We start from the raw sequence: 21,082 nt of genomic DNA, 5'->3' as shown, positions 1-21,082 counted from the left end.
TTTCCTGTGCATCCGTGTCGTGTTTGGTTATAAAAAACACCAGCAAACATCTCAGCTTCCTGTTCCGCACCATGCAGTACTCTTTCCCTCCCACCGGAGGGCGCGCTTCTTGCTCACTGGTCTATGCCTGCAGGGTGTTTCATTCTTTGAAGGAAGCTCCCTCAGTTATTTCTCTCTTCCTCCCTCTATAAATGGACACGTGGGCCTAATCTTTTACTGTCACAAACAACGTAGCAAAGGATAAACAACCTTGTCCACGTGGGAGACTGATTGGCCCAGGTTCGACCCTTGTCCACGTGTCATTTTGTGCTGGGAAGACTAGAGGGAAATTTCCAGAATTGGGGTGGCTGAGTCCAAGGTAAATTCGCTTGTTGATGGTCCTATTCCCCGTCAGGGCACATGCCCGGGTTGCGGGCTCAATCCCCAATAGGGGGCGCGCAGGAGGCAGCTGATCCATGATTTTCATCACTGATGTTTCTCTTCCTACCTCTCTGAAATCAATGTAAGGATATGTTTAAAAAAATAAATGCATTTTAAACACATGCAAGAACGAAGTACCTTGAAATGCTGTATTGTGAGCTACAGTGCATGTATGTGTCTGTGCAGTGTGACAGATGGCTTATTCAACTGCTACTCAATAGAGTTCATGTCGCCCCAGCCAGTATGGCTCAGTGGAAAGAGCGTCGGCCTGCGGACTGAAGGGTCCCAGGTTCGATTCCGGTCAAGGGCATGTACCTTGGTTGTGGGCACATCCCCAGTAGGGGGTGTGCAGGAGGCAGCGGATCGATGTTTCTCTCTCATCGATGTTTCTAACTCTCTCTCCCTCTCCCTTCCTCTCTGTAAAAAAAATAAAATGTATGTATAAAAAAAAAAAAGAGTTCATGTTACCAGTGTGTATGGGTGGTGGGCTCTCGTTTCAGTTCCCAGCATGTTGCTGTTCTGTGGTTCCCTTTCTAGCCTGGCTGGTCCCTTTATAACCAGCGTGCCATGTCACCTCGCTCGCCTAGAACCTTAGTTATTTCAGCGAACGATTGCTCAATACCGCTGCTGCGGTGCTGTTTGCAAAAACAGACAAAAAAGTAGCATCCAGAACTCCGTCACTGCCCATGGGAGACTGTGATTGGCCCAGGTTCGACGCTTTTTGTTGTTGTTTAATCCTCACCCGAGGACATTTTCCCATTGGTTTTTATTTACTTTTAATTTTTTTATTTCAGAGAGGAAGAGAGGGAGACAGACAGAAACATCAATGATGAGAATCATGGATCAGCTGCCGCCTGCACGACCCCTCCTGGGAGTTGAGCCCAAAACCTGGGCATGTGCCCTTGGCTGGAATCTAACCTGGGACCCTTTAGTCCTCAGGTCGACGCTCTATCCACTGAGCCAAACAGGCTAGGGGTCCATTGATTTTTAAAGAGAGGCAGGGAGGGGGAGAGACAGAGAAAAACATCGATTGGTTGCCTCCTGCACTCGCCCAATCCAGAGCTGGGGATCGAGCCTACAACTGAGGTATGAGCCCTTGACTGGAATCGAACCCAGGCCCCTTCAATCCAAGGGCTGACGCTCTACCCACTGAGCCACACCAGCCAGGGCCCCAGTTTGTCCTTCTTTCCAGCCCTACCCTCGCTGTGGCCTCAAGGTGGGGGGAGTGCATCTCCCGGCCTCTGATCTGGGGCGGCCCTGGTGGCTTGCTCTGGTCAGTGGCAAGAGGCATTGTGTCAACGGTGCGCACAGGCCTGAGAAACCCGAGTCAGTCCCTCTGTGCCTTGGCCGTCAACCAGCTTGTGCCGGAGAAAGGAAGAGCTGAGAGCAAACAGCGGCTGCCATGAACACCAGTTTTATTAACGTTTAAACATCCAAACGTTTTACAGGCGGAGGCCTGGTCAGAAACGAGGCCTCCTAAAAAAAAAATAATAAAAAAATAATAAAAATAATAAAAAAAAAAGAAACGAGGCCTCCTGCGGGTCCAGCTTAAAGGCGTACACACCCACTGCGCGCACAGCCCGGCAGCAGGCAGCGGGTGTCTATTCCACTGTGAGAATTGGGCGGTGAGATCTCAGAATGTGAAGTAGAAACGGCTGCAGCCGTCGGAGCCCTCCAGCGAAGCTTGATGCCAATATTCCACATTCAAGGCAGGACCTTGTCCCCAGCGGCCGGGCCCCACGCCCTGTGGACACCGGCCCCGCGGACACTCAGGAGCCGTTGGCGACGGTGTCTTCCTCCATCTCCTCCTCCCTGTTGTTGCTGGGGCCTGAGGAGACACAAAGTTAGGGCCACAGGGTTTCAGGGACAGAGCTGCTCGGGGTGAGCGCCTGGCTGGGGCCCGGCGTGCCAGCCCAGGACAGGGCACCCCGCCCAGCAGCCCCTGCCCCGAGGCGCTTCCGGTCAGGGACCAGCTGTCACTGGCAGGGACTGAAAGGGATGATCAGAGCCCAAAGAAAAAGATGGCAAAGGCTTTTGTTTCACGACGGACTTCTTTAAGTGAGACGTGAGCAAATAACGCCAGGGTTCAGACCTCCAACCCCCAGGGCCCAGGACACCCCGTGAGAACCACCGTCTGAACGGCTCACTCGCCTTCAGCTCCAGCTCCAACAGCCCTTCCCGCTGCCAGCTAGGGGCCTGGCCACAGTCTAGCCCAGTGGTCAGCAAACTCATTAGTCAACTGAGCGGCAAGTTTGCCGACCACTGGTCTAGCCAACCTGGCAGCGCGCACCACTGTGAGTTTCCACTTGGCACCCGGTGCCCAGCCCGGCCCACAGAGCTGGCACTCAGGCACCAGAGGACCCGGTGCTTACCCTGAACTCGCTGACAGAGACCCAGTGCCAAGTGCTGCCTGAAGCACCGTGCTCAGTCCTCCCACAGGCCTTGGAGCCCTGGCCGGTGTGGCTCAGTGGCTAGAGCATCGGCCTGCGGAGTGGAGGCTCCTGGGTTCAATTCCGGTCAAGGGCATGACCTTAGGTGCAGGCTCCATCCCAGCCCGGGCCCTGGTCAGGGCTCCTGTGGAAGGCAACCAACTGAAGGGTCTCTCTCACATCAATGTTTCTCTCTCTCTCTTCCCCCTCCCACTCTCCCTAAAAATCAATGGAAAAATATCCTTGGGTGAGATTAACATCAAAACAAAACAAAATCACAACAACACCCTTTGAGGTTGGCACTGTTACCACCTCGGGTTTAAGGAGAAGGAGAAGGATTCAAGGTTAAGTGGAGACTCAGAAATTCACTGAGGGCAGAGCTGGGAGGCTAAGACCTGGGCCTCGCACCCGTGTTCCAACTACAGAGAGAGAAAAAGCCCAGGGCCCTCGGACACAATATTCTTCATCAGGTCCCTTCTCCTCCAAGAGCATCTAAAGGGACCGTGAAGGTCAGGCCAGGCGGCCACAGGCACTGAGCTGCGTGGGGTCACTGTGGGTGACGTGGCCTAGGACGTGGACAGACGTGCGTTCTGACCTGCTCGGCGCTCCCTGCCGGGGATCTGGCCCGACTGCAGCAGGCCCTTCAGCCGCTCCACCTCCGCCAGCGTTGACGCGTTCGCTATGGCGTTCTGGGGACACAGAGACGGACTGTCAATGTCACTGCGCCCACCCATCGCCCAGACAACACCCACACAATTCCCCGCAACCTTTCTGAACGGCAACAGGAAGCGGTTCCAATGCAAACAACGCCGGGGAAAGGGTTTTATCGGCATGCTGAAATCGACCCAAAACCCAAACCATGACTTTCCAAAATTGGTAAAGAAACGCAGACCCGCCTACAGGAGGGGAAATAATCACGGTGTGCCCTGAAATGTTACAAACGGAATTCCGATTGGGACCGTGGTACTGGATAATGTAGGAGGCAATATTATAAAGTCAGCACTTCTCACTGATCCAAGCAGGATCTTTCAGAGTAAATATTTGACAGTAAAAACGAAGGAAGAGAGAAAAAAAAGAAAAGTAAGGCAGACATTGACTCCATATGCAAAGGTACCAGCTGTTGAAACTCGCACGTCCTGCCCTGACTGGTGTGGCTCAATGGATAGAGCATCGGCCTGCGGACTCAAGGGTCCCAGGTTCGATTCCGGTCAAGGGCATGTGCCTTGGTTGCGGGCACATCCCCAGTAGGGGGCGTGCAGGAGGCAGCTGATCGGTGTTTCTCTCTCATCGATGTTTCTAACTCTCTATCCCTCTCCCCTCCTCTCTGTAAAAAAATCCATAAAATATTAAAAAAAAAAAAAAAAAACTCCCACGTCCTGGGAAAATGTGAAAGGCCAGACCTACCCCCACTTCCACTGGCTCCTGCACTTAATTCAAGCCCAAGTCTGGTCAAGTAATAACTCCAAGCTAGTTTCTCCATTAACAAACATATAGCTGTGCCCGGCCAGTGTGGCTCAGTGGTTGAGCATCGACCACGGAGGTCAGGGTTCGATTCCAGGTCAGGCACATGCCCAGGTTGCAGGCTCCATCCCAGTGGGGGGTATGCAGGAGGCAGGTGATCCAGGATTCTTTCTCATCATTGATGCTTCTGCCTCTCTCTCCCTCCTCTCTGAAATCAAGAAGAGTCTATTTTTGGGTCGGATTCTGTGTGCTGCAGAACTTGAGCGATGAGGTGGTGTGCGCCTTGAGATGAGATGAAAAAGGCTGGAAACCGCTGGGCCGCCCAATGCCCAGCTCAGCTCTCACCTGCGAGAGAAGTTGCCTCATTTCTCATCCTGAGAGGAAACGTGCAGGTGGAACCGGCGGCGGGTACAGCGTTTACACCGGGAAACAGATCGCTGCCCGGCAGACACTCACCACATCCTGTGGTTGTTCACCGGAGGGTCTTCAGTCTCCTCAGCGAGGGAAGCCGTCCAGTTTGCGGATTTTATTGTCAGAAAAATCAATGGCATCCAACTGGTCTAAGGTTGCACCCGGATTCTCGATGACAGGGATCTTATATCCTGTGACATAGAGGAAAGCCCACCGGAGGACTGACAGGACTGAGAGGCACTGAGGCCCATCAGCAGAACTTCCCGTCACTTGACTCCAGGCTGGCATTCATTCAGAAAGCGTTTACCTAGGCCCGGCCGGTGCGGCTCAGTGGTTGAGCATCGACCTGTCAACCAGGAGGTCAAGGTTCCACTCCCAGTCAGGTCACATGCCCGGGTTGTGGGCTCCATCCCCACTAGGAGGCGTGCAGGAGGCAGCCGATCCATGATTCTCTCTCATCAACGATCTCTCTCTCTCTCTCTCTCTCTCTCAAAATCAATTAAAAAACAAAGTGTTTACAGTGCACCCAGGCCAAACACTGCCAGATACTGGCACAGAGGCCCAAGCCCCAGCTGCCATGACGCTTATGGATCGGCGATGGCCATGAACACGGTGACGAACATGGTGACAGGGACGAGGCCAGGGGCACTGGGGACGGGCATTCGTCAGGCTGTTGGCGAGGTGCCCCGACCGCTCTCAGCAGGACCCCGAGCTAGAGACGCGGCAGGACAGGCACGTACAAGGGGTTTGCTCCCAGCCAGTGTGCGCACCGTTTCCACACGCAGGGACAGGAGCTCCCTTCTGCATTGCTGGGGCTCGTCAGGACACGACCATAATGTCCTGGGTCTGCCCTGGGCCCACTGCCCCGGCTCTGATCCAGAGGTGAAGGTCAAGGGTTCAGACACAAGGTCACTGGGTCACACAGGAGGACAAAGGTTCATGCACAATGGGGAGTCTCTCCGCGAACGATTCCTCCAGGTTCTCCCTGACTTGTGTAACTCGGGGGCGATGATGGCGCTGGAAGGTAAGACGGGAGCCCAGCCCAGGTTCAAGTGCACCCCAAGTCCACGCTACAGACTCGAGAGAAGGTGGCGATCTCCCTGGGCCAGGGCCGGGAGAGTGGACATTAGCCTTGAACGGAATCTTTCTCTAAGATTCTTAATTTCAGCCCCAGCCGGTTTGGCTCACTGGCTAGAGCCTCGGCCTGCAGACTGGATGGTCCCGGGTTCGATTCCGGTCAAAGGCACGGACCTCAGTTGCAGGCTCCGTCCCTGTGTGGGAGGCCACCAGTCGATGTGTCTCTGGCACACCCAGGTTTCTCTCCGCCTGTCTCGCCCTCTCTCCCCCACTCTCCCTAAGAGTCAATGGAAAAATATCATCGGGTGAGGATTAACCAAAAAAAAAGGGGGGGGGGGAGAACAACTTAATTTCATGAAAATAGAAGTACTCGGTCCTTGGCTGGTGTGCTCAGTGGTTAGAGCGCCCACCCACGCAGGAAGGGTCATGGGTTCGATCCTACGCTGTGGTCACAACTGACCAATGTCTCTCTCTCTCGTTGAAGTTTCTCTCCCCCCGGACCCGCTCCTTCCTCCCCTTCTCCCTCCCCCTCTCTCTAAAAAAGGAAAAGGACCTGCACGCGCCCTGTCCGCACTCTGACGCCGTCACCCGAACGTGTTTCCTGAGAACGAGCCGCTCGCTCGGCGCTGGGGTGACCGCCCCGAGTCCAGGCTCGGCGCTCGAGCGGGTCAGACCTAGAAACGGTCCCGGAGGCAGGCCGCCCTCTCCCGCACTCACCCCGCAGGCCCAGCCCGCGGGCCCGCACGGCGCTGTGTGCTGCGCCGCCGGCTCCATCAGCTCCGCCGTCAGCTTCCCCATCCCGCCGCCTCCCTTCTCCCGGAGCCCGGGGCCTCCCGCCAGACAGTCCTCTCCGCGGGACTCAGACACACTTCCCGGCGTGCCCCGCGCCAGAAAACCACTTACTTTCCAGCGTGCCGGAACCGCTACAGACACACTTCCCGACTAGCCCCGCGCTGACGCCATTACACAGCTCCCGGCATGCACCGAGCCTCCACTGACACACTTCCCGGAAATTTAATGGCCACGAAAGACGCACTTCCCAGCATGCAGAGCGACGGACGCAAGACGTACCTCCCGGCATGCCTCGTGAGCGACACACCGCCCAGCATGCCCCACGCTGAGCACGACACACTTCCGGTAATGCCCGCGATGTCCGGTAGACGCTCTTCCCAGCTTGCAACGCGCTCATTCCCAAGTACACCTCCCTGCTTGCCTTGCGCCCGACCACAGGCGGCATTAATTGATCCGGCCGACGTGCGCGCGCTGCTCTGTGTCCAGGCGGAACAATGGAAGAGCCGGGGTCCGGATACTTGCGGTTGGGAGGCCCCGGGAGCCTTGGCTACGTCCCCGGTTCTGGTGACTTTCCGGGGGGCGTCCCTGGAGCCTGGAGGGTCCCTGATTCCGGACATTTGTACCCGCTGGTTCAGCAGAGAGTTAAGCACTCGAGTCTGTAAAAGGTTCGAGGAGGAGGACTGGCGAGAGATGAAGACTCCATGCAAAGTGCGTCTTTCACGGGAAGGGGGTGTAAGCGGGGAGGGGGGGGGGACTCTGGCCGCCTGCGAAGGGCATTCCGGGGACAAAGGGCGACATTTGAATCCCGCCAGAGGAGTGGGCGGTAGAGACGCATCAGCGTGAACTTCCCGATTCTGATGGCTGTGCAGGAGGACGCCCTGGTTTATAGGAAATTGCCCCTGAAGTATTTGGGAGAAGAAAAAAATTAAAATGTTTGCAGGCGTCACAGGGTATCAGACGGGTGGTTTCAGATTGCTCGTGAATAGCGATCTCTGTGCTATACTTGTTTTTCTGCAGCTTTGCTTTGGGATGGATTAAAAAAAAAGTTACAACAGACAACACAATTCCAGATGTGTCCACAAGACGGCGACCTAGGGCCACAAAACCGCTTTTTTTCCAGGTATCGCGGTTAAACATGCGGATTTTTCCCATCAAATTTCCCGCTAATGCTCTTTTTTGGGCACTAAACTCGACATTTTTTGGCGTAAAAGTATCTATAATGTTAACGCCTTCAGAAAATTTGACATGAAGTTTTGAAGCCTGTTGTCAATACAACAAAATAGCAGACATATCCAATCGCATATTTGTCAACATATGAGGACTTGCCATTTCGCTTGCTGGGCTTTAAAAAAGGTTTTCTGTTTTTGTTTTTTAAAATATGTTATTGATCTCAGAGGGGAAGGGAGAGGGGAAGAGAGAGAAATACCAACGATAAGAGAAACATGAATCGGCTGCCCCCCGCACACCCCACCCGGGGATGGAGCCCACAACCCGACATGTGCCCCGACCGGGAATGGAGCCGCACGACCTCCTGGTTCATAGGTCGAAGCTCAACCACTGAGCCACACCGGCCGGAGGGCGTGGGTGGTTGTAATGGTCTCCGCTGCAGTCAAAGCTCCAAAGAACAGAGACAAAAGGACGTTTCCTTGAAAAACTAAACGCAAACTTACCAGGCACACGAGGATCCGGGGCCTCCGGGAGGGACTCTGCTCTCGAACCCTCGCCCTCAGCCTGAGAACCTGCAGCCACGGTCAGGCGGCCTCCAGGACTGGGTCCTCCTGAGACCCTAGTTCCTCTGCCTCCTGAAGGGCCTCCTCCCAGGCCTCCTGCCGCTGCCCCGCACCTGACAGGCCCTCCAACCCCACCCGCTGCCCTGCAAGCTGGCACAGCCGCCACTGTTTCCCTCTCTAACAGAAAAGAACACATCTTTATTGATTTCAGGGAGAGGGAGACACACCCACGGTGAGAATCGGCTGCCTCCTGCACCTCCACACCGGGGATGGAGCCCCCAACCCGGGCATTGAACCAGGAATCAGACCCGAGACCTCCTGGTTCATAGGTCGAAGCTCAACCACTGGGCCTCACTGGCCGGGCGCACCCACGTGTAATCGCTGCGCCCGGGGAAGAAAGGCTCCTTGGCTGCGGGCTGTTAACTCTGTTAACTGAGGGTTAACAGCGCATTAACTCAGGGTTAACACCGCACTTGCTCTGAGGGTGTCCTGGGTTTGATCCACCCCTGCGGAGGGGTCACCCCAGCTCCCCATCTCTTGAGGTTCTGAGGTCCCGGGGGCCTTGGCTACGTCCCCGGTTCTGGTTACTTTCCGGGTGTCATCTCTGTAGCCTGGAGGGTCCCTGATTCCGGACATTTGTATCCGCTGGTTCAGCAGAGAGTGAAGCATTCGAGTCTGTAAAAGGTTCGTGGAGGAGGATTGGCGAGAGCTGAAGACTTGATGCAAAGTGCGCCTCTCACGGGATGGGGGTGTAAGCGGGGAGCGGGGGTGGGGGGGTCTCTGGCGGCCTACCAAGGGCATTCCGGGGTCAACGGGCGACATTTGAATCCCGCCAGAGGACTGGGCAGTAGAGTCGCATCAGCGTGAACCTCCCGATTCTGATGGTTGTGCAGGAGGACGCCCTGGATTATAGGAAATTGCCCCTGAAGTATTTGGGAGAAAAAAAATTAAAATGTTTGGAGGAGTAACAGGGTATCACACGGGTGGTTTCAGATTGCTCCTGAATAGAGATGTCTGTGCTAGACTTGTCGTTTTTCTTAGCTTTGCTTTGGGATGGGTTAAAAAAAAAGTTTCAACTGACAACGCAATTCCAGATGTGTCCACAAGACGGCGCCCTAAGGCCACAAAACTGCTTTTTTTTTTCAGGTATCGCGGTTAATCATGCGCATTTTCCCCCCTGGATGGAGTTACCAGTAATGAACTCAAACTTCCCGCAAATGCTCTGTTTTTGGGGCACTAAACTAGACATTTTTAGGCGTAAAAATATCTGTAATGTTAATGCCTTCAGAAAATTTGACATGAAGTTTCTAAGCTTGTTGTCTATACAACAAAATAGCAGACATATCCAATCGCATATTTGTCAACATATGAGGACTTGCCATTTCGCTTGCTGGGCTTTAAAACGGTTTTGTGTTTTTATTTTTTTTAAAATATGCTATTGATCTCAGAGGGGAAGGGAGGAAATACCAACGATGAGAGAAACATCAATCGGCTGCCCACTGCACGCCCCACTCGGGGGATGGAGCCCACAACCCGGCTTGTGCCATGACCGGGAATGGAACCGCACGACCTCCCGGTGCATTGGTCGAAGCTCAACCACTGAGCCACACCGGCCGGAGGGCGTGGGTGGTTGTAATGGTCTCCTCTGCAGTCACAGCTCCAAAGAACAGAGACAAAACCACGTTTGCCTGAAAAATTAATGGCAAACTTACCAGGCACACGAGGTTCCTGGGCCTCTAGGAGGGACTCTGCTCTCGAACCCTCGCCCTCAGCCTGAGAACCTGCAGCCACGGTCAGAGGGCCCCCAGGACAGGGTCCTCCCGAGACCCTAGTTCCTCTGCCTCCTGAAGGGCCTCCTCCCAGGCCTCCGGCCCCTGCCCCGCACCTGACAGGTCGGCCCCACCCGCAGCCCTGCAAACTGGCACAGCCGCCACTGTTTCCCTCTCTAACAGAAAAGAACACATCTTTATTGATTTCAGGGAGAGGGACACACACCCACGGTGAGAATCGGCTGCCTCCTGCACCTCCACACCGGGGATGGAGCCCCCAACCCGGGCATGGAACCAGGAATCAGACCCGAGTCCTCCTGGTACATAGGTCGAAGCTCAACCACTGGGCCTCACTGGCCGGGCGCACCCACGTGTAATCGCTGCGCCCGGGGAAGAAAGGCTCCTTGGCTGCGGGCTGTTAACTCTGTTAACTGAGGGTTAACACGGCATTAACTCAGGGTTAACACCGCACTTGCTCTGAGGGTTTCCTGGGCTTGATCCACCCCTGCGGAGGGGTCACCCCAGCTCCCCATCTCTTGCGGTTCGGAGGTCCCGGGGGCCTTGGCTACGTCCCCATTCTGGTTACTTTCCGGGGGGCGTCTCTGGAGCCTGGAGGGTCCCTGTTTCTGGACATTTGTACCCGCTGGTTCAGCAGAGAGTTAAGCACTCGAGTCTGTAGAAGGTTCAAGGAGGAGGACTGGCGAGAGATGAAGACTCGATGCAGAATGCGCCTCTCACGGGAAGGGGGTGTAAGCCGGGGGGAGGGGGGGTCTCTGGCCGCCTGCGAAGGGCATTCCTGGCACAAAGGGCGACATTTGAATCCCGCCAGAGGACTGGGCGGCACAGACGCATCAGCGTGAACTTCCCGATTCTGATGGTTGTGCAGGAGGAGGCCCTGGTTTATAGGAAATTGCCCCCAAAGTATTCTGGAGAAAAAAAAATAAAATGTTTGGAGGCATAACAGGGTATCACACGGGTGATTTCAGATTGCTCATGAATAGCGATCTCTGTGCTAGACTTGTCGTTTTTCTGTAACTTTGCTTTGGGATGGCTTAAAAAAAAAGTTTCAACAGACAACGCAATTCCAGATGTGTCCACAAGACGGCGCCCTAAGGCCACAAAACTGCTTTTTTTCCAGGTATCTCGGTTAATCATGCGGATTTTCCCCCCTCAATGGAGTTACCAGTAATGAACTCAAACTTCCCGCAAATGCTCTTTTTTGGGCACTAAACTCGACATTTCTAGGCGTAAAAATTTCTGTAATGTTAACGCCTTCAGAAAATTTGTCATGAAGTTTCTAAGCTTGTTGTCTATACAACAAAATAGCAGACATATCCAATCGCATATTTGTCAACATAATAGGACTTTCCATTTCGCTTGCTGGGCTTTAAAAACGGTTTTGTGGTTTTGTTTTTTTTAAATATGCTATTGATCTCAGAGAGGAAGGGAGAGGGGAAGAGAGAGAAATGCCAACGATGAGAGAACCATCAATCGGCTGCCCCCTGCACGCCCCACTCAGGGTATGGAGCCCACAACCCGGCTTGTGCCCCGACCGGGAATGGAACAGCACGACCTCCTGGTTCATAGGTTGAAGTTCAACCACTGAGCCACACCGGCCGGAGGGCGTGGGTGGCTGTAATGGTCTCCTCTGCAGTCAAAGCTCCAAAGAACAGAGACAAAAGGACGTTTCCTTGAAAAACTAAACGCAAACTTACCAGGCACACGCGGTCCGGGGCCTCCAGGAGGGACTCTGCTCTCGAACCCTCGCCCTGGGCCTGAGAACCTGCAGCCACGGTCAGGCGGCCTCCAGGACTGGGTCCTCCGGTGACCCTAGTTCCTCTGCCTCCTGAAGGGCCTCCTCCCAGGCCTCCTGCCGCTGGCCCTCGCCTGACAGGCCGCCCCCACCCGCTGCCCTGCAAGCTGGCCCAGCCGCCACTGTTTTCCTCTCTAACAGAAAAGAACACATCTTTATTGATTTCAGGGAGAGGGACACACACCCACGGTGAGAATCGGCTGCCTCCTGCACCTCCACGCCGGCAATGGAGCCCCCAACCCGGGCATCGAACCAGGAATCAGACCCGAGACCTCCTAGTTCATAGGTCGAAGCTCAACCACTGGGCCTCACTGGCCGGGCGCACCCACGTGTAATCGCTGCGCCAGGGGAACAAAGGCTCCTTGGCTGCGGGCTGTTAACTCTGTTAACTGAGGGTTAACACGGCATTAACTCAGGGTTAACACCGCATTAACTCAGGGTTAACAGCGCATTAACTCAGGGTTAACACGGCATTAACTCAGGGTTAACACGGCATTAACTCAGGGTTAACACCGCACTTGCTCTGAGGGTGTCCTGGGTTTGATCCACCCCTGCGGAGGGGTCACCCCAGCTCCCCATCTCTTGAGATTGGGAGGCCCCGGGGGCCTTGGCTACGTCCCCGGTTCTGGTTACTTTCCGGGGGGCGTCCCTGGAGCCTGGAGGGTCCCTGATTCCGGACATTTGTATCCGCTGGTTCAGCAGAGAGTTAAGCACTCAAGTCTGTAAAAGGTTCGAGGAGGAGGACTGGCGAGAGATGAAGACTCCATGCAGACTGCGCCTCTCACGGGAAGGGGGTGTAAGCGGAGAGGCGGGGGGGGGTCTCTGGCCGCTGCGAAGGGCATTCCGGGGACAACGGGCGACATTTGAATCCCGCCAGAGGACTGGATGGTAGAGAAGCATCAGCGTGAACTTCCAGATTCTGATGGTTGTGCAGGAGGACGCCCTGGTTTATAGGATATTGCCCCCGAAGTATTTGGGAGAAAAAAAATTAAAATGTTTGGAGGCATAACAGGGTATCACACGGGTGGTTTCAGATTGCTCATGAATAGAGATCTCTGTGCTAGACTTGTCGCTTTTCTGCAGCTTTGCTTTGGGATGAATTAAAAAAAATTTCAACAGACAACGCAATTCCAGATGTGTCCACAAGACGGCGCCCTAAGGCCACAAAACTGCTTTTTTTCCAGGTATCTCTGTTAATCGTGAGGATATTTACCCCTCGATGGACTTACCAGCAATGAACTCAAACTTGCCGCAAATGCTCTTTTTTGGGCACTAAACTCGACATTTTTAGGCGTAAAAATATCTGTAAAGTTAACGCCTTCAGAAAATTTGTCATGAAGTTTCTAAGCTTGTTGTCAATACAACAAAATAGCAGACATATCCAATCGCATATATATCAACATATGAGGACTTGCCACTTCGCTTGCTGGGCTTTAAAAAAGGTTATGTGTGTGTGTGGGGGGGAAAGGAACAAAAAATACCATAAATAATAAAAATTAAAAAAAGTTTTGTGTTTTTGTTTTTTAAAATGTTATTTTTTTATGTTTCTTTTTTTTTAATTTCTTTATTGATTAAGGTGTCACATATTTCTCCTCATCCCCCCATTCCCATCCCACACCCCTCCCCATGGATGCCCCAACCCCCTGTTGAACTTAACCATTGGTTAGGCTCATATGCATGCACTCAAGACCTTTGGTTGATCTCTCCCCCCTCCCCCCACCCTCCCCTATCCTCCCTCTGAGGCCCGATAGTCCGATCAATGCCTCCTTGTTTCTGGTCTGTTCTTGTTCATCAGTCTATGTTGTTCATCATTTCCCCTAGATGAGCGAAATCATGTGTCACTAGAGATATACTTATAAGAATTGAATGTGCGACGAGCAATAATAGTTATGCTGACAGGCAAATGAATCAGTCTGTAGTGAGTTTCTTTCTGGTCCAACAGTTCTTTTGAGACCCAATATCAATGTCCACCAATTCCCTATGAGTACATGTCGGCACTGACCCCTCAGCTCTGGATGGTGGACAAATGTTGGTAATGCAGGTCCGACTCCCTCTGGTTTGGTCTGGGCCGGACCCAGGGGCACGGCTTCACCCGGATCCAGGGGCCCACGGCCTCACCCAAACCCGGGACCCAGCCTCACCCAGATCCAGGGGCACACGGCCTCGCCCAGACCCAGGATTCAGCTTCACCCGGACCCAGGGGCACATGGCCTCACCCGGACCCAGGAGCGCGTGGCCTCTCCCGGGCCCGAGATCCAGCCTCACCCGGATCCAGGGGCACACGGCCTCGCCCGGACCCGGGATCTATCTTCCCCCGGACCCAGGGGCACGTGGCCTCACCCGGACCCAGGGGCGCGTGGCCTCTTCCAGACCCAGGGTCGCGTGGCCTCACCCGGATCCAGGGGCCCACGGCCTCACCCGGACCCGGGACCGAAGCTCATCCGGTCCAGGGGCCCACGGCCTCACCCGGACCCGGGACCGAGGCTCACCCGGATCCAGGGGCCCACGGCCTCACCCAGACTAAAATGTTATTGATCTCAGAGGGGAATAGAGAGAAATACCGACGATGAGAGAAACATCAATCGGCTGCCCCCTGCACGCCCCAACTCGGGGGATGGAGCCCACAACCCGGCATGTCCCCCGACCGGGAATGGAACCGCACGACCTCACGGTGCATTGGTCGAAGCTCAACCACTGAGCCGCACCGGCCGGAGGGCATGGGTGGCTGTAATGGTCTCACTGCAGTCAAAGCTCCAAAGAACAGAGACAAAAGGACGTTTGCTTGAAAAACTAAATGCAAACTTACCAGGCACACGAGGATCCGGGGCCTCCGGGAGGGACTCTGCTCTCGAACCCTCATACTCGGCCTGAGAACCTGCAGCCACGGTCAGGCGGCCCCCAGGACAGGGTCCTCCTGAGACCCTAGTTCCTCTGCCTCCTGAAGTGCCCCCTCCCAGGCCTCCTGCCGCTGCCCCTCACCTGACAGGCCGCCCCCACCCGCTGCCCTGCAAGCTGGCACAGCCGCCACTGTTTTCCTCTCTAACAGGAAAGAACACATCTTTATTGATTTCAGGGAGAGGGACACACACCCACGGTGAGAATCGGCTGCCTCCTGCACCTCCACACCGGGGATGGAGCCCCCAGCCCGGGCATCGAACCAGAAATCAGACCTGAGACCTCCTGGTCCATAGGTCGAAGCTCAACCACTGGGCCTCACTGGCCGGGCGCACCCACGTGTAATCGCTGCGCCAGGGGAACAAAGGCTCCTTGGCTGCGGGCTGTTAACTCTGTTAACTGAGGGTTAACACGGCATTAACTCAGGGTTAACAGCGCATTAACTCAGGGTTAACACCGCACTTGCTCTGAGGGTGTCCTGGGTTTGATCCACCCCTGCGGAGGGGTCACCCCAGCTCCCGATCTCTTGCGGTTTGGAGGTCCCGGGGGCCTTGGCTACGTCCCTGGTTCTGGATTCTTTCCGGGGGGCGTCTCTGGAGCCTGGAGGGTCCCTGTTTCCGGACATTTGTAACCGCTGGTTCAGCAGAGAGTTAAGCACTCAAGTCTGTAAAAGGTTCGAGGAGGAGGACTGGCGAGAGATGAAGACTCCATGCAAAGTGCGCCTCTCACGGGAAAGGGGGTGTAAACTGGGAGGGGGTGTCTCTGGCCGCCTGCGAAGGGCATTCCGGGGACAACGGGCGACATTTGAATCCCGCCAGAGGACTGGGCGGTAGAGAAGCATCAGCGTGAACTTCCCGATTCTGATGTTTGGGCAGAAGGCCCTGGTTTATTGGAAATCGCCCCTGAAGTATTTGGGAGAAAAAATATATTAAAATGTTTGGAGGCGTAACAGGGTATCACACGGGTGGTTTCAGATTGCTCATGAATAGAGATCTCTGGGCTAGACTTGTTGCTTTTCTGCAGCTTTGCTTTGGGATGGCTTAAAAAAATCTTCAACAGACAACACAATTCCTGATGTGTCCACAAGACGGCGCCCTAAGGCCACAAAACTGCTTTTTTTCCAGGTATCAATGTTAATCATGCGGATTTTTCCCCCTTGATGGAGTTACCAGTAATGAACTCAAACTTCCCGCAAATGCTTTTTTTTTGGGCACTAAACTCGACATTTTTAGGCGTAAAAGTATCTGTAATGTTAACGCCTTCAGAAAATTTGACATGCAGTTTCGAAGCTTGTCGTCATTACAACAAAATAGCAGACATATCCAATCGCATATTTGTCAACATATGAGGACTTGCCATTTTGCTTGCTGGCTTTAAAAACGGTTTTGTGTTTTTGTTTTTTTAAAATATGTTATTGCCCTGACTGGTGTGGCTCAGTGGCTAGAGCGTCGGCCTGGGGACTCAAGGGTCCCGGGTTCAATTCCGGCCAAGAGCATGTACCTTGGTTGCAGGCACATCCCCAGTAGGAGGTGTGCAGGAGGCAGCTGATCGATGTTTCTCTCTCCCTCTCCCTTCCTCTCTGTAAAAAATCAATAATATATATATTAAAAAATATATATGTTATTGATCTCAGAGGGGAAGGAAGAGGGGAAGTGAGAGAAATACCAGCGATGAGGGAAACATCAATCGGCTGCCCCTGCACGCCCCACTCGGGGGATGGAGCCCCCAACCCGAGAATGGAACCAGCAATCAGACCCGAGACCTCCTGGTTCATAGGTCGAAGCTCAACCACTGGGCCTCACTGGCCGGGCGCACCCACGTGTAATCGCTGCGCCCGGGGAAGAAAGGCTCCTTGGCTGTGGGCTGTTAACTCTGTTAACTGAGGGTTAACACGGCATGAACTCAGGGTTAACACCGCACTTGCTCTGAGCTTGTCCTGGGTTTGATCCACCCCTCCGGAGGGGTCACCCCAGCTCCCCATCTCTTGCTGTTGGGAGGTCACGGGGGCCTTGGCTACGTCCCCGTTCTGTTTACTTTCCGGGGGGCGTTTCTGGAGCCTGGAGGGTCCCTGATTCCGGACATTTGTATCCGCTGGTTCAGCAGAGAGTTAAGCACTGGAGTCTGTAAAAGGTTTAAGGAGGAGGACTGGCGAGAGATGAAGACTCCATGCAAAGTGCGCCTCTCACGGGAAGGGGGTGTAAGTGTGGGTTTTGGGGGGACTCTGGCCGCCTGCGAAGGGCATTCCGGGGACAAAGGGCGACATTTGAATCCCGCCAGAGGACTGGGAGGTAGAGAAGCATCAGCGTGAACTTCCCGATTCTGATGGTTGTGCAGGAGGAGGCCCTGGTTTATAGGAAAATGCCCCTGAAGTATTTGGGATAAAAAGAAATTAAAATGTTTGGAGGTGTAACAGGGTATCACACGGGCGATTTCAGATTGCTCACGAATAGCGATCTCTGTGCTTGACTGGTCACCTTTCTGTAGCTTTGCTTTGGGATGCCTTTAAAAAATCCTCAACAGACAACGCAATTCCAGATGTGTCCACAAGACGGCGCCCAAAGCGCCCAAAACTGCTTTTTTTCCAGGTATCACTGTTAATCATGCGGATATTTCTCCCTCGATGGATTTACCAGTAATGAACTCAAACTTCCCGCAAATGCTCTTTTTGTGGGCAGTAAACTCGACATTTTTAGGCGTAAAAGTATCTATAATGTTAACGCCTTCAGAAAATTTGACAAGAAGTTTTGAAGCTTGTCGTCATTACAACAAAATAGCAGACATATCCAATCGTATATTTGTCAACATATGAGGACTTGCCATTTCGCTTGCTCGGGTTTAAAAACGGTTTTGTGTTTTTGTTTTTTTAAAATATGTTATTGATCTCAGAGTGGAAGGGAGAGGGGAAGAGAGAGAAATACCAACGATGAGAGGAACATCAATCGGCTGCCCACTGCACGCCCCACTCGGGGGTTGGAGCCCACAACCCGGCATGTGCCCTGACCGGGAATGCAACCGCAAGACCTCCCGGTTAATTGGTCGAAGCTCAACCACTGAGCCACACCGGCCGAAGGGCGTGGGTGGTTGTAATGGTCTCCTCTGCAGTCAAAGCTCCAAAGAACAAAGACAATAGGACGTTTGCTTGAAAAACTAAAGGCAAACTTACCAGGCACACGAGGATCCGGGGACTCCGGGCGGGACTCTGCTCTCGAACCCTCTCCCTCAGCCTGAGAACCTGCAGCCACGGTCAGGCTGCCCCCAGGAAAGGGTCCTCCTGAGACCCTAGTTCCTCTGCCTCCTGAAGGGCCTCCTCCCAGGCCTCCTGCCGCTGCCCCGCACCTGACAGGCCCTCCCTCCCCACCTGCTGCCCTGCAAGCTGGCACAGCCGCCACTGTTTTCCTCTCTAACAGAAAAGAACACATCTTTATTGATTTCAGGGAGAGGGACACACACCCACGGTGAGAATCGGCTGCCTCCTGCACCTCCACACCGGGGATGGAGCCCCCAACCCGGGTATGGAACCTGGAATCAGACCCGAGACCTCCTGATTCACAGGTCGAAGCTCAACCACTGTGCCTCACTGGCCGGGCGCACCCACGTGTAATCGCTGCGCCGGGGAAGAAAGGCTCCTTGGCTGCGGGCTGTTAACTCTGTTAACTGAGGGTTAACAGCGCATTAACTCAGGGTTAACACGGCATTAACTCAGGGTTAACACCGCATTTGCCCTGAGGGTGTCCTGGGTTTGATCCACCCCTGCGGAGGGGTCACCCCAGCTCCCCATCTCTTGCGGTTCGGAGGTCCCGGGGGCCTTGGCTATGTCCCCGGTTCTGGTCACTTTCCGGGGGGCGTCTCTAGAGCCTGGAGGGTCCCTGATTCCGGACATTTGTACCCGATGGTTCAGCAGAGAGTGAAGCACTCGAGTCTGTAAAAGGTTCAAGGAGGAGGACTGGCAAGAGATGAAGACTCAATGCAAAGTGCGCCTCTCACGGGAAGGGGGTGTTAGCGGGGCAGGGGTTTGGGGGAGACTCTGGCCGCCTGCGAAGGGCATTCCGGGGACAACGGGCAACATTTGAATCCCGCCAGAGGACTGGGCGGGAGAGTCGCATCAGCGTGAACTTCCCGATTCTGATGGTTGGGCAGGTGGAGGCCCTGGTTTATAGAAAATTTCCACGGAAGTATTTGGGAGAAAAAGAAATTAAAATGTTTGGAGGCGTAACAGGGTATCACCCGGGCGGTTTCAGATTGCTCACGAATAGAGATCTCTGTGCTAGACTTGTCGCTTTTCTGCAGCTTTGCTCTGGGATGGCTTAAAAAAAATTTCAACAGACAACGCAATTCCAGATGTGTCCACAAGACGGCGCCCTAAGGCCACAAAACTGCTTTCTTTCCAGGTATCTCTGTTAATTATGCGGATATTTCCCCCTCGATGGACTTACCAGTAATGAACTCAAACTTGCCGCAAATGCTCTTTTTTGGGGCACTAAACTCGACATTTTTAGCCGTAAAAATTTCTGTAATGTTAACACCTTCTGAAAATTTGACATGAAGTTGTGAAGCCTGTTGTCAATACAACAAAATAGCAGACATATCCAATCGTATATATATCAACATATGAGGACTTGCCATTTCGCATGCTGGGCTTTAAAACGGTTTTGTGTTTTTGTTTTATTTTAAAATATGCTATTCATCTCAGAGGGGAAGGGAGAAGGGAAGAGAGAGAAATAACGATCAGAGAAACATCAATCGGCTGCCCCCTGCAAGCCCCACCAGGGGGATGGAGCCCACAACCCGGCATGTGCCCTAACCGGGAATGGAACCGCACGACCTCCTGGTTCATAGGTCGAAGCTCAACCACTGAGCCACACCGGCCGGAGGGCGTGGGTGGCTGTAATGGTCTCCTCTGCAGTCAAAGCTCCAAAGAACAGAGACTAAAGGACGTTTGCTTGAAAAACTAAAGGCAAACTTACCAGGCACACAAGGATCCGGGGCCTCCGGGAGGGACTCTGCTCTCGAACCCTCATAGTCGGCCTGAGAACCTGCAGCCACGGTCAGGCGGCCCCCAGGACTGGGTCCTCCCAAGACCCTAGTTCCTCTGCCTCCTGAAGGGCCTCCTCCCAGGCCTCCTGCCGCTGCCCCTCACCTGACAGGCCGCCCCCACCCGCTGCCCTGCAAGCTGGCACAGCCGCCACTGTTTTCCTCTCTAACAGAAAAGAACACATCTTTATTGATTTCAGGGAGAGGGACACACACCCACGGTGAGAATCGGCTGCCTCCTGCACCTCCACACCGGGGATGGAGCCCCCAACCCGGGCATGGAACCAGGAATCAGACCCGAGACCTCCTGGTTCATAGGTCGAAGCTCAACCACTGGGCCTCACTGGCCGGGCACACCCACGTGTAGGCGCTGAGCCCGGGGAAGAAAGGCTCCTTGGCTGCGGGCTGTTAACTCTGTTAACTGAGGGTTAACACGGCATTAACTCAGGGTTAACACCGCACTTGCTCTGAGGGTGTCCTGGGTTTGATGCACCCCTGGGGAGGGGTCACCCCAGCTCCCGACCTCTTTTGGTTTGGAGGCCCCGGGAGCCTTGGCTACGTCCCCGGTTCTGGTTACTTTCCGGGGGGCGTCTCTGGAGCCTGGAGGGTCCCTGTTTCTGGACATTTGTATCCGCTGGTTCAGCAGAGAGTTAAGCACTCGAGTCTGTAGAAGGTTCAAGGAGGAGGACTGGCGAGAGATGAAGACTCGATGCAGAATGCGCCTCTCACGGGAAGGGGGTGTAAGCCGGGGGGAGGGGGGGTCTCTGGCCGCCTGCGAAGGGCATTCCGGGAACAAAGGGCGACATTTGAATCCCGCCAGAGGACTGGGCGGTAGAGATGCATCAGCGTGAACTTCCCGATTCTGTTGGATGTCCAGGAGGAGGCCCTGGTTTATAGGAAATTGCCCCCGAAGTATTTGGGAGAAAAAAAATTAAAATGTTTGCAGGCGTAACAGGGTATCACACGGGTGGTTTCAGATTGCTCAGGAATAGAGATGTCTGTGCTAGACTTGTCGCTTTTCTGCAGCTTTGCTTTGGGATGGCTGGAAAAAAAAGTTTCAACAGACAACGCAATTCCAGATGTGTCCACAAGACGGCGCCCAAAGCGCCCAAAACTGCTTTTTTTCCAGGTATCCCTGTAAATCATGAGGATTTTTCTCCCTCGATGGAGTTACCAGCAATGAACTCAAACTTCCCGCAAATGCTCTTTTTTTGGGCACTAAACTCGACATTTTTAGGCGTAAAAGTATCTATA

At 54.0% G+C, this 21,082-nt stretch overlaps 1 protein-coding gene across 12 annotated transcripts in view; it reads right to left on the bottom strand.

Moving 5' to 3' along the window:
* Nucleotides 1-1,818: 1,818 nt before the first annotated feature.
* The window catches only part of LOC307094559 (U2 small nuclear ribonucleoprotein A'-like), a 34,152-nt gene continuing 14,888 nt past the window's right edge, over nt 1,819-21,082 (bottom strand). For 4 of the 12 annotated variants that reach the window (XM_079763504.1, XM_079763507.1, XM_079763505.1 and 1 more), the window contains exons 3-4: nt 3,445-3,538; nt 1,819-2,248 (exon numbers count right to left, since the gene is read on the bottom strand). In XM_079763504.1, coding sequence (XP_079619630.1) covers nt 2,190-2,248; nt 3,445-3,538 — 153 coding nt within the window. In that variant the 3' untranslated portion in view covers nt 1,819-2,189. Of the gene's footprint in view, nt 2,249-2,792; nt 2,892-3,432; nt 3,539-4,253; nt 4,656-4,766; nt 5,615-6,515; nt 6,669-6,701; nt 6,740-21,082 lie in introns of those variants that run through there. The other 8 variants (XR_013813090.1, XR_013813091.1, XR_013813093.1 and 5 more) reach the window with 8 other exon arrangements.

Source organism: Cnephaeus nilssonii (genome assembly GCF_951640355.1).
Source record: "Cnephaeus nilssonii genome assembly, chromosome: 23".
Taxonomy (NCBI): Eukaryota; Metazoa; Chordata; class Mammalia; order Chiroptera; family Vespertilionidae; genus Cnephaeus; species Cnephaeus nilssonii.
Note: the sequence above shows the minus strand (reverse complement) of the source record. Positions and strands in the feature narration are given on the sequence as shown.